We start from the raw sequence: 12,758 nt of genomic DNA, 5'->3' as shown, positions 1-12,758 counted from the left end.
GGGAGAGGAGGCACGATACGGAATTAACATTTATACCGTGCTTTCCGCCTCTGTCTTGAAATTGCACTTCATTTTACACCTTCAAGGGAACAAACAGATTTCTATGGATGCCGTAGAAATGCATTGCAAATGCCATCTACAGGGCATATTTTGCAGCCACGTTTTTTTTTTTTTTTTTTTACAAAAGTGACCGTAAAACCAAAAAGTAAAAGCAATTTCACCTGGTTTTACACTTTGATTTTGAACTCCTTTTTGCAAAAGTTGAAAATAGCAAGCAGGAGTCCCAAAGGCACATAAGTGCAAACATTGGCGGTCCCCCACAGCAAACGTGCACTTTTTATAAAATGACCCCAGAGTGTCCAGAGGCAGGTTGACGCACACTCCACAATGTGACTGAGCTCTAAGCCTAGTACGTGCTGGGCATAAATAGATGCAAACAAGCCTTTTTTTCCCTAAATTAAATTGTTGGCAACATTAAAAAATATCCCATCAAGAAAGCAAGCGCTACAGCCTCCCATGCTATCTTTGCAACATGTGCTACTATGATGACAGTATTACAAAAAAAACTGTTTGGAAAACATGCCAGAGACCCCACCAGCTTCCGGCGCCCCTGAGTGATGCTCACGTTGACACACACAGCTTCCCACTGTATGTGGGCGCTCAGGTGAAATTCCTGCTCACCCTCTCAGTTACTCCCACCCTGATAAATTCACCCACAGTAAAGTTGAAGTGGGAAATCTTTGGCTTCAACAGGGGTCTGCAACTTTGGCTCTCCAGATGCTTTAGACTACAACTCCCATCAGCTCTACTCAGCATAGCCAATGGTGAGGGATCATCGGAATTGTAGTCTAAAAGATCTGGCGAGCCAAAGATTGGCAGACCCCTGGGCTACATGGTTCGAACCCTTTTCTGTAATGGAGAAATCAGCTACAGAAACTTGCCACGTCACCCAATGGGCCACACATGCAAGGAGCATCCATGTTAATGATAAATAGAATGGAAACCGGGCACGCACTGCATAACATAGCCCATAGCGTGCATGTTTGCACTGCATGTCAACCACAATGCAATGCTGTAACACATTTTTTCACTACAGCAATTTTTTCACCTTCAAATGTACCGATATTAACACTTTTTTAAACTAATAAAATTGCATACATTTTAAAAGGGCTGAGTTATGCTCTAATGTCCAAGTAAGTCTAATTCCTAGATTTTTACCTCGTGGCCTACCTCAGTAAGATAACTTCATCACCTGGATGAAGCCGTAATTTTACCCCTCATTTCTTAGGCATAAGCAAATCATACTGATAAATGCGTGATTTCTTAAAGGGGCCACAACTAATGAGTTTGCTTCATTAATCCAGATTCTCAATGTCTGCCTTTTTCCATTATTAAAAACCCCACCATATGCTGATAGAAACATTCTACCAATCACGAGTCAATCTTTCTTGGGAAAGATTGTGTGTTTGAGATGATCTCGCAGCTACCATCAAGCTTTGAGCAGTGGCAGCTTTTATGATCCGGCCAATTTGGTTTCTATCCTCAGGACAGTAGAGACAGAGATCTGGTCTTCAGGTCGTACATCGTGTCCACCAAATTATGGATGATGAAGATGTCCACGTATTCGCGCCACTGGATCTCTAAGTGACCATGGAAGGCATCTTTTCTTCTAGACTGAAAGCCTGGGCATGAGCGACACAGATCCAGGCGGCTTCACAGCCTACCTGACTGAGCGGTTTCACTCTGTTCCGTTGTTTTCCCGGGGTCCCGCTTCCCACCTTTCCAGCAGTGTGGTAGCTCCAAGGATCAGTTTTGGCACGTACCTTATACAACCTTCCTACTGAACGCATGGGAGATTTTGTGGGTGGGAATTGGGTATCCATTCACCATTACGCTAACGAAACCCAGCTGCATGTGACTGTATTGGCAGAACGGTTGTATATCGTTTTACCGACATTCATTTTTTTTCAAATAATTATTTTCACCGAAATTATTTTGAAAAACTCATAGAATTTGTGTCTTTATTCATTATTAATACCCTACCCGACCCCTTCCTAGCCCCTCATAACCCCTTGCCCTACCCCCAAATATTTCAATGAATTTTTTTGAAGTAATTTTGTCAAAAATAATTACTTTCAAAAACTATTGAGGAAGAATCAGCGCGAGTACTGTCTGCACATAATATCAACTTTTTTGCGCAGATACACTGAAGCCTGCATATCTGCTGACCATCTGCATGGTCATTTCCAGACATTGGTACTTTTCTATGTTGACGTGGAAATCCGCTCTGGGCCGGTGTGTTGAAATGTGCTCCGAATCCACTAAAATCCACATTTCTTCTGTAGCCAGACTGCCCCATTGGGTGCGAGAACATGTAATATTTATACCCACTTACGGATTAGCCTGCTTTGGCTGTACTTTGAAGCTAGGATCATCGAACTTAAACTTGGTTACGCAGCAAATAAGACAGCTATCTTGCAACAGGCATCTTAGATGCCCAGGCAATGAGGAGAAAGCATTGCTGCATCTTGACATTCCCACATTTAGGAAGTCGTTTTTCCTCATGTCATTCCAAGGCTCCAAACAGTCCACCCCAGTCACGCTTTGGCTGTCGTCTACTGTTTTACTTATGGCCTTTCTAGTTCCTAAAGAATGGGACATTGATGGTGGCTACATGTGTTCCGGAAGGGCCACCAACTGTTGAGTTATTCTTTTCGGAACATTGATTCGGTGAATATGGTACGTTGCATGTCTTTATATCGAAAGATTACATAGGGAATGATTATATATTGCAACTTTTATAATGCAAAATGTTATCTCAAATGCACTTTTTTTCAGGGTTTTTCACACCCAAACCCCCGTTTCGGACACCTAAAAACCCACCCCAACCGTTTCCCAAAAATATTTCACCCTTTACCCGACCCCTAAATGATTTAAATATAAAAATGTTCGATATAAAAGATTTGATATATGTTCTCTTCAATATAACATCTTCGATATAAACACTGCATACCAATATTATTGTTGTTTTTATTGGGTTTTAGGCAATATGTTTTTGCAATAGTATGTTTATTCCATATTATTTTACACACAGCACTCTGCATGCTCTCTGGCCAGGTGTGCGCTTTGTTACACTTAATACAATAAATGTAAAATACATTAAAAGGGCTGATGCAAAACTGCACTTCAGGGGAGCATGTGTTGAGCAAGAGCAGCCAACGGCTGCCAAAATGAGTCACCTTCATGAATTGAAACCAATATATATGAGGCGGTGAGAACACCGATGTTACCCAAAAATGCAGTATGTAGAGCTTTTTCTGAGGTGAGATGCGAATGCCAGAGGCATTTTAGGATGTAGATTGGACTACCTCAAGCTTCTTTAATTTTGGCTTATCTACTACATTTGGTCATTGTACCTAGAATAACCAGACTGGTGCCGCCACAGTTTCTCCCAATGGATCCACCATGCACATAACCCTCCAGTTCGCAGGAAACTCCACCAACTTCTGAAGCAGACCACCTTAAAGAATCAGAGCCACAAAGCCCTAGCTCTAGATGTTTTGGACTACAACTCCCGTAACCCCTAGACATTGACAATGTCTATCAGGGCTCATGGGAGTTGAAGTCCAACACATCTGGAGAGCCAGAGGGCCGATGGCAGTTGTAGTCCAAAACCTCCGGAGACCCAAAGTTTGAAGGAGCTGCATCTAGGGAGATCAGGGAAGGCCTGTGGTTTTGTTCTGTTGATTGCGTTTATATGTGAATACCCTGGACTGCATGGCCTCAACTCACCACCCTACTTAATCTCTTTGCTGAATGATACTTTCTTCACTGCGCATGTCTTCATCTTTTTTTTTTTATTCCACTAGTATTTCTTGGGTGTTTATGCACTTTTAGAGTCTTAGGGCCTGATTCACAGAGCGTTTTTCAATGGGATTTTGCAATTATATAACACTTCTGTGAATCCGGCCCTTAGGGTTCTCTAGAGCAGCTGGAAGACAGAATATTGCTGATATATTAAAGACCTAAACAAACAAAATATCAATGGGCTCTCTATAAATATAAAACTTTACTTAGGTATTTAATAAGGACCTGATCTAGCTACACGGACGTGTGCAATGCTAAGTGACAACATGTGTGTAGCAGGAGCATTTCAAACATGAATATTTCTGCATAGAGCAAGATGAATATGTGTGAGTTGGGAGGTATGGGAGTGGCCCCTTTAATATGGGCATATGTGAATAAGGGAAACATGAGTTAACGTACATCGCCCGCATCCATGCAGTGAATAGGAGAGAGCAGAAATCAGACCATGTCCTGTATTTTCTGTTTTTATTTGGGGTCATTTTTGTCCACACTAGAAGGTTGTGTATGAAACAGGTTCTCACAAGTATAGTGCAAGTAACAATGTCTGGTCCTCTCTTCAGCTGTAGAATGCCAAAGGTGAGATATGATTTTTGACCTCCTCGTTTGAAGGAGTGCATCTTAGCCAATCCCCATATGATATGAGACATTCACAGAACATGCAGCAAAACCTTCTGTGTAAATTCTTTCCAACGAATGTCCATCTGAGACAATCCACCAAGAAGGAGTCTCAAAGCAGCCAGCAAGTACATGTTTTCTTACTGTGGCATTGCATTTTATTTTGGTGCTCAGAGAAAAGCTGACATGATGTGTATTCTTATATGGATGGGGAGAGCATTTGTGCAGCCAGCAAAGACATATTTTCCTACTGTGGTTTGCCATTTTTTTCCTGCCATTAAGGTCAAAGTCAACATGATAAGTGATCTTACATCGCCATACTAGCCTACATTGGTGAAACCAGTCTCGACATGTTTTCTTTCTGTGGCAGGACACTTTTTGTACTGGTGTTAAGGGCAAAGCCAACATGATGAGAGTTCATACGTATGAATAGAGGCATTCCTGCAGTCAGCAATTGCATATTTTCTTACTGTGGCATGGCATTTTCTACAAACATTACTGGCAAAGCCAACATGATAACATGATGAGCATTCTTACACAATGGGAGCATTTGTAAAGACAGTAAAGACATCTATTTCCACGTCATCATGACATTTCTTCCTGGCATTAAAGGCAACACCAACATGATAGTTGTTCAGTGCCATACTTGCATACACTAGTGCAACCAGTTCTTACTGTTCTGTGTCATTTTATACTGGTGTTATTGGCAAAGGCAACATTATGAGTGTTCTTATATGGGGGCATTTGTGTACCCATGAAATGCATGTTTTCTTACTGTGGCATGAATTATTTTTACTGGCATTTAACACACAGGCATCATGAGTGTTCGTACATATGGAGGGTGAGGCATTGTGCAGTCAGCATGGACACATTGTCTTACTTTGTCATGGGATGTTATACTTGCATTCAGAGCAAACCCACCATGATGACTGTGCCTACTTGGGGGGAATGTGTGTAGCCAACAAAAGCAAAGACATGTTCTCTTGCCGTGGCATGGAATTGTATACTGATGTTAAGGGAAAAGCAAACATGATGAGTGTTCTTATGTCAAGATGCTGGTATACACTAGTGCAACCAGTCTGGCAATATATTGGTAACATGTACTTGTATAGGCACAGTCATCCCGAAACCTTTTTTTTTTACACTGGCAGAATACTATCATCTAATGTGCAAAGGCATCATGAAAAGGTGTTGGAAAATGCTCCTGAGCACTGTTGGTGAGTGGCACTAAATTGATTTCTTTTTAATGTCTTACCCTACAAAACCGATGGTAAATGGTGTTGCTTTGTACCCAATGTGTGCTATAAAATGCACCATTTAACCCATTATTTAGAAACATGTCTCTGGTTGAGATCCCTACAACCCCTGTTGGTTGTTTCAGACTCCCCTGCTAACTTCCTACACTCACCCGCTCCTTCAAATTCATGGGGAATGGTTACAGCCCTCCAACTGGAATATATTTCAGCTACCACAGCTCAAAACAGTTGTACTTTAATCCAGGAGCACATTCTGAGAGGATTCACATCACAGTACTGCACACTACAGAAACCCCTTCAGTTGCTCATTCAAATAAGTTGCCTCACCTGCGATTCTACCTAAAACCTACATTCAAATGCCAACACTGAGGCAAGTAACAAGGAACGTCAAAGTGCCCAGTGGGTGGTCGTTCCTGATTTTCTTGAGCAGCCATATGCAACAGGTGACCACAGAACTCCAAAATGCAACCTGGCTTTAGTCTATTAAATAAACACAAACATTACTTAGCTAGTCCTTGTACAAAGCAGAACTTCTAGCATCTGTGTAAAAAGTAACCCTCTTCCTGTGACATGCCTGTCAACTACTAGTGGTTTCTCTTTGCATAAACAGGTCCTCTCCATCCATCTTTCGCCGAGTTCAATAGGACATGGTCAACTGCCTATTGCATCATTTGTGGGGAGGGTGTGTTGGCAAGGAGAGCCTCGTCACACCTTTCATGCAGGTGTCAGGCTGAACTTGACCTTGTGTTTGTTTGTTTATTTATCAAGCGCACCGAACCCGTAGTGTCTGGGCGCATTACATGGTTACATTGCATAAGTTACATAAAGAGCAAAACATGAGAAAACACAGGACAATATTTGCAATAAGTTACAGTTATATACAGTTATTGCATACATGTATCTACATAGGATTGACGTCAAGACATTCATGATACGTCAGAGGATGAAAGACAGGTTTTAGTGTTCTTCCTAAAACTAAAATATGTCGTTCTGCTCTTAGGTCAACAGGCAGTGAATTCCATAATTTAGAGGCCATTACTGGGAAACTACTGCCACCTGCTCTTTGCAGTTTGAACCTGGGTACATTCAAGCAGTGTGAATGTGTAGTTCTGGTAGGGTGCGATTACGTTTTTTGGGCAAGATTGTCAGCCAGATATTTTAGGGCAGAATAAGTCAGACATTTATTCGTGAGTGTTAAAGTTTTGAGTTTGATCCTGGCTTTGACTGCAAGCCATTTAGTGCTGCGTCTGAGATCAGAGATATGCTGTGTTGACACTGTCCCTCAGTGAGCACCGGGGAGTGTCAAACAGTGGGCACGCTGCACTGGTCAGCCTTCCCACTCAGGCAACGTGTGGACCTTCCCTATACCTCATTAGTAATGCTATAATGGGCGAGAAGCATAGACCTTGCCATAAATGGTGTGAGGCTGGAAACAGCAGAAATGGATGTCCCAGCCAAACCATCTTCAGTGCTGACCCTCCGGTGACCCACGATGGCTGTGCTTGTTAATCACACAATCAGTGCTGTAGGCGGACAGCAGCCACTCAGAATACCCGCATTTCGTCCATTTCGAGGGGCAAATGGAGCAGACTGTGCCAATCTTATAAAATACCAATTATAATGCATGCACTGTATTAATAATTGGTGTCAGTGTTGTACAGCACATTGTCAATCATATTTGATAAAGAACATATATGCTTTATAAATGTCCAAAATAAAATAGGCAGCCCATGCCCTAATCATCAGCCATGTGATACTTTCAATAGGAAAATGTGAATTTATCTGTTCGTGTTTCATAAAACACTACATACAATCTGTGTAGCTTCCGGGGCCAAAGCGGGACTTTCTCAAGGGAAATTGCCTGCACTTGCCCCATCTCTTTTCAACCTGTGCGCACCCCGACCCAACCGGTGAAGGCCCTGTGTGCCGACAGCTTGGCGGGCATTCACCCTCATACAACAGAACCCACTCTGGTTCCCCTCCCCTCACTCATTAGGGCTGGGCTTGCCAGTCCACTGGAAACTAAACTCCAGTGTGCTTCTTAGGATAGCCATACTTAATATGCATGAAAACAGTTTACATATCATGAATTCCAATGGAGATCATTTGCTTAGTCCTTGGACAATCAAAAACTCTGACTAGTTTTCGGCTGGTCTGTGGTTCCAGCATCTTCCAAAATCCTGCCATTTATATGTTCACCAGTATTAAAAGGCTGGGGTATTTAAAAGGTCTTCCAAAAAAAATGACACAAAACTCCAACCAGAATTGAGAATGTGGTGAAGTTAGTACCTCTACCAAAATGTTATGACCCCCCACTTCCTACAGCATTAAATAGGGGGTGTAAAAAGGGCCTCTTCCAGAGTGCTATGGTGAACCCTAAAACAGTATAAAGGAGGGGGCGAAAATGAGTACTTCTTCCCAAACGCTGCGACAAAACTTCGCCCAGTGTCAAGAAGTTGGTGTAATTCACACATCTCCCAAAGCGCCACGACAAAACTTTGGCCAGTATTGAGAATTTGGTGAGAACTTAGCACCGCTATTAAAAGGCTGTGACCAAACTTAGAAGCGTATTAAGTAGCAGGTGTAATAATGGAGTGATGCAACTTCAGCATTAAAAACATTGGTTTAATGAGCACCTCTTTGCTAAACCTACCACACAACTTCAAACCGTGTTAAGACGTGTGTGAGGAGTATCTCTTCCAAAGGGAAGAGGCTTGAACCAGTGTTAAGAAGGGGGTATAATGAGTGCCCCTAGTGATGGGCACCACTTGCTATGACTCTTTGGAGACAATCAAACCATCTTACATGATCCGCCCGGGTGAGCCGGTATTCACAGGGTATTGAAATTGGCATTGTCTGGATGTTGAAAAGCACTTAAGAAGTCCGCACCCCTACAGCGGAATTGATACATTGAAATAGCCCGTGAGAAGGCGAGGCATTAGCACTGAGAGCTGAACAGCTTGCATTGCGCGCAGCCTTGTGTGATCCTGGGCAAACACAATATACTTGGAGCTCAGGAGGTAATGCATTCATTAATTGCCATTTAACATGTCATTGACACTTAGTCAGATAGTAAACTGCATCATGCTGTCTTCAAACAAAGCACATTGAAAACAACCGCCTGGCCGCAGTCTCTGCATCTAATATACGCCCGCTAAACTCTTCTCCGCGTGGAGTTATTTTCAAAGCAGACTATATACTCGTGGCCCAGAAATAATGCTGTTGCACCTATGCGGCAAGTTCTGGCAGGATGCAGAGCTGCCCCACCTCCCCTGGAGCAGGCTTTGCTGCCTCCAAAACACGCGCCTGTCTGTCTGTTCTCATCATTGTTGCTTCACAAAAGGCTTCAGACGTGTGACAGACCCGGTATGTGCGTGGCGGGCATGTTTATCTCGTGGGCACGTGAAAAAGAAACAGTGGCACGTGTCAGATGATCTCTTTATTCCATAACATCTCTGGCACGTGACGCTCCAGCCTCCACGCTCTCTCCTCGTGAGCCATGTCGGCGCTACATGGCCCCCATGTCAACAGGCTATTGCAGTGCATGTCCCCACAAGCCATGAAAGAAAGAGGTGTCGTTCCGGGTCGTGAACATACAGCTCCCGGAAAGGCAACAACAAACAGCAAAAAATCCCACGTGTACAAGTTGCAGGGAGAAGGGGGAGGGGAGGGGGCCCGGCAAGCATGGCAGGGGATGTGTCAGGCGCCGCCACCGCGCAGAAGGCGCTTTGAATGGGGGCAGCGCGTGAAACGTTCGCCGGCACAGGAGCGTGCCTACCACGGCGGGCGGAAGTGCGAAATCACTCGCGAGTTAAGCGTCAAGGAAAGGCAGTCAGTGCGGCCAAAGTTCCAGAGAGCTGCACGCGCACACCTTTGCAAATTACAGCCTGGAAAAGAGCCCCGTGGGCCGGCACCAATGTAGGGCGCGTCTAGGAACCACCGCGTACGTGCAACCTACGCTATTAATGCATCCTACTTTTCGCCACAGAGTCTGCCTATCAAGACCGGTGTGCCCCCTCTTTCTCCTTCACGTTGCCAGTGGCCCTGCATATTTATGACAGGGGCTGAGCCCCTCCTTACCCAGATACTGTCGGATGTCTAGAAGGAACTGAGGCGGTCCCCCGTTGAGCTGGAAGAAGAGCGAGCCCAGGCAGAAGAGCAGCAGGGTGGCCATGCAGAAGCCATAATCCCGGAGCGAGAAGTGCAGGCACGGGCCGGGGAGCCAGCCCTTCCTGGCTGCCCCGAAGTGGTGGTGCGGCTGCGGGGCACGCTCCCTGTGACTGCCGCCGCCGCTGCTAATGTTGTCCGAGGTGTTTTTCTTCATCGTCTCTCGTCCTGGCACAGAGCGGCAGTGAGATGGCATCCATCCGCCTGAGAAAGTACAAAGCCCCCTTCCTGCTCATTGGAAAAGTTGGGCAGGCTGGCGCTCACGAGACTCGCCTGCCCATCGCCGGCTCCGAGTGACTCTCCGCTAGCCGGGCAGCCTTTCATGCACTCAGCCTTGCACAGAGAGCAAGTCCCCTCCTCTGCGTGCAGCAGTCGCCAGACTGGAGAATTTCTCCCCCGCTCTGCAGCTTGCTCGCTCGCTCGCAAGCAGACCCCTAATCTCAGACACCATCCTCCACGGATTTTTTTTTCTGTGTAACTCTGGTGTCAAATTACATTTTTGTCTTTTTTCGCCAAGGGCTTGGTTTTCTGAAAGTAGGAAGAAAGTTGTTTTCTTTTTCTTTTTTTTTTAACCCAGGACCCCCCCCCCCCAACCAATGCACACTCTTTATTTCCGCAACAGCGACCTCTTGTGTTGAGAGTGGTTCTGCGTATGCCCGCGCTGCTGTAAAAAGGGCCTCTTCCAGAGAGTGGGCACCGCGAAATGAGTACTTCTTCCCAAACGCTGCGGCAAAACTTCGCCCAGTGCTAAGAAGTTGGTGTAATTCACACATCTCCCAAAGCCAGGGGAGTTGCTAGGTCTGGAAAAGACCTGGGGCTAAGCTGATGTCAGAACTGTTGGGACTGGGGGCTAGCTACTCTTTTGGCTGTAGCTCCTAAGATTCTATCCGGGGCTACAACCAAAAGATCAGGGGCTACAGCCCCATTACCCCCCCTAGCAACGCCCCTGCCCAAAGCGCTACGACAAAACATCGGTCAGTATTGATGTGATATGATATGATATGGCATTTGTAACGCGCCTATACACAAGTGTTTAAAGGCGCGACGAGGCGGGGGAGGGGGCGGGCACAAGGGGAGTCAGACAACGGTCCTACTAGGCCAGGTGTCATTCAGATCGCGCAAGTGCAAGGGTAGAGCGGAAGGGAAAGGAGAGAGTGCAGTACAGCGTTATTAGCATACAGCATACAGGATAAATAACAAGGGCCAGCTAGTGGCAAGTGCGAGATAAGTGCAGGCAAGTGCTGGGAAGGGGGGCTGTAGGGATACAGACACAGTCCCGCAGTGCAGGGGGTAGCCAGGGAGGCAGTGCAGGGGAGAGTGGCTGGGCCAAGGACCGAGAACGGTGAGTGGCCCAGTTGCAGATTCAGTGCAGTTTCAGAAGTTTAGCAGGGGAGAGGGGGAGAGAAGGCGGAGGTAAAGAGGAAGGTTTTGAGGTGCTTCCGGAACCGGAGATGGTTCTCCTCAAGTTTCAGGGTATTCAGAGTATTGAGTAGTGAGAATTTGGTGAGAATTTAGCACCGCTATTAAAACGCCGTGACCAAACTTTGTAGCAGCTGTACTAAGTACCTCTTCCAAAATGGAGTGATGAAACTTAAGCATTAAAAACATTGGTTTAATGAGCACCTCTTTGCAAAACCTACCACACAACTTCAAACCGTGTTAAGACGTGTGTGAGGAGTATCTCTTCCAAAGGGAAGAGGCTTGAAACAGTGTTAAGAAGTGGGTATAATGAGTGCCCCTACTGATGGGCACCACTTGCTATGAATCCTTGGAGACGATCAAACAATCTTACATGATCCGCCCGGGTGAGCCGGTATTCACAGAGTATCGAAATGGGCCTTGTCTGAATGTTGAAAAGCACTTAAGAAGTTCAGACCCTGCATCAGAAAATATCCCTTGACACATTGAAATAGCCCACGAGGAGGAGAGGCATGAGCACTCAGAGCTGGAACGCTTGCATTGCAGCGCAGCCTTGTGTGATCCTGGGCAAACACAATCTACTGGGAGCTCAGGAGGTAATGCTTTCATGAATTGACATTGTAACGCATCATTGATACTTCGATAGTGAACGGCATCGTGCTGTCAAGAAAGCACATTGAAAACAACCGCCTGGTCACAGCCCCTCCATATAATATACGCCCGCCAACTCTTCTGCGTGTTAGCGTTATTTTCAAAGCAGACTATATACTCGTGGCCCAGAAATAATGTTGCACCTCTGCGGCAAGTTGTCCCACCTCCCCTGGAGCAGGCTTTGCTGCCTCCAATACACGCGCCCGTCTGTCTGTTCTCATCATTTTTGCTTTACAAAAGGCTTCAGACGTGTGACAGACTGTAGTGTCTTAGCATCAAAAGACACTGCACAGACACTGCACGTGGTCGGTGAGCGAGCGTATCCACGAGCGCTTCATGTGACAGAAGAGCGAGGGTAAAGAAGAGAAGTTCCAGGGAAGAATGTTGGTTGAGGAGACGGTTGGTGACAAGAGGAAGGAGAAGAAGCACACCGTTCATGTCTCCTTTCAATAGAACATAAATACCTGTATAACGTTGGTTATGTTAATGTATTAGTCCATATATAATAAACCCAATTATATAATTGCATCCGTGTCCCCCTTACTTCACAGACCCAGTATGTGTGTGGCGGGCATGTTTATCCTGTGGGCACGTGAAAAAGAAACAGTGTCACGTGTCAGATGAGCTCTTTATTCCATAACATCTCTGGCACGAGACGCTCCAGCCTCCACGCTCTCTCCCCAGGAGCCATGTCGGCGCTGTATGTCCCCCATGTCAACAGACTATTGCAATGCCTGCCCCCACAAGCAGCGTCGGACTGCGACAAGGAATAGGACCGGACAC

At 45.5% G+C, this 12,758-nt stretch overlaps 1 protein-coding gene across 1 annotated transcript in view; it reads right to left on the bottom strand.

Moving 5' to 3' along the window:
* Positions 1–10,310, bottom strand: part of UST (uronyl 2-sulfotransferase) — a 1,214,931-nt gene extending 1,204,621 nt beyond the window's left edge. The window contains exon 1 of the mRNA XM_069606670.1: positions 9,819–10,310. Coding sequence (XP_069462771.1) covers positions 9,819–10,101 — 283 coding nt within the window. The 5' untranslated portion in view covers positions 10,102–10,310. The remainder of the gene's footprint in view (positions 1–9,818) is intronic.
* Positions 10,311–12,758: the final 2,448 nt, after the last annotated feature.

The sequence above is a fragment of the Ambystoma mexicanum genome, chromosome 4p (assembly GCF_040938575.1).
Source record: "Ambystoma mexicanum isolate Mex_15411 chromosome 4p, UKY_AmexF1_1, whole genome shotgun sequence".
In the NCBI taxonomy this organism is placed as follows: Eukaryota; Metazoa; Chordata; class Amphibia; order Caudata; family Ambystomatidae; genus Ambystoma; species Ambystoma mexicanum.
This window is presented reverse-complemented; position numbering and strand designations above follow the sequence as displayed.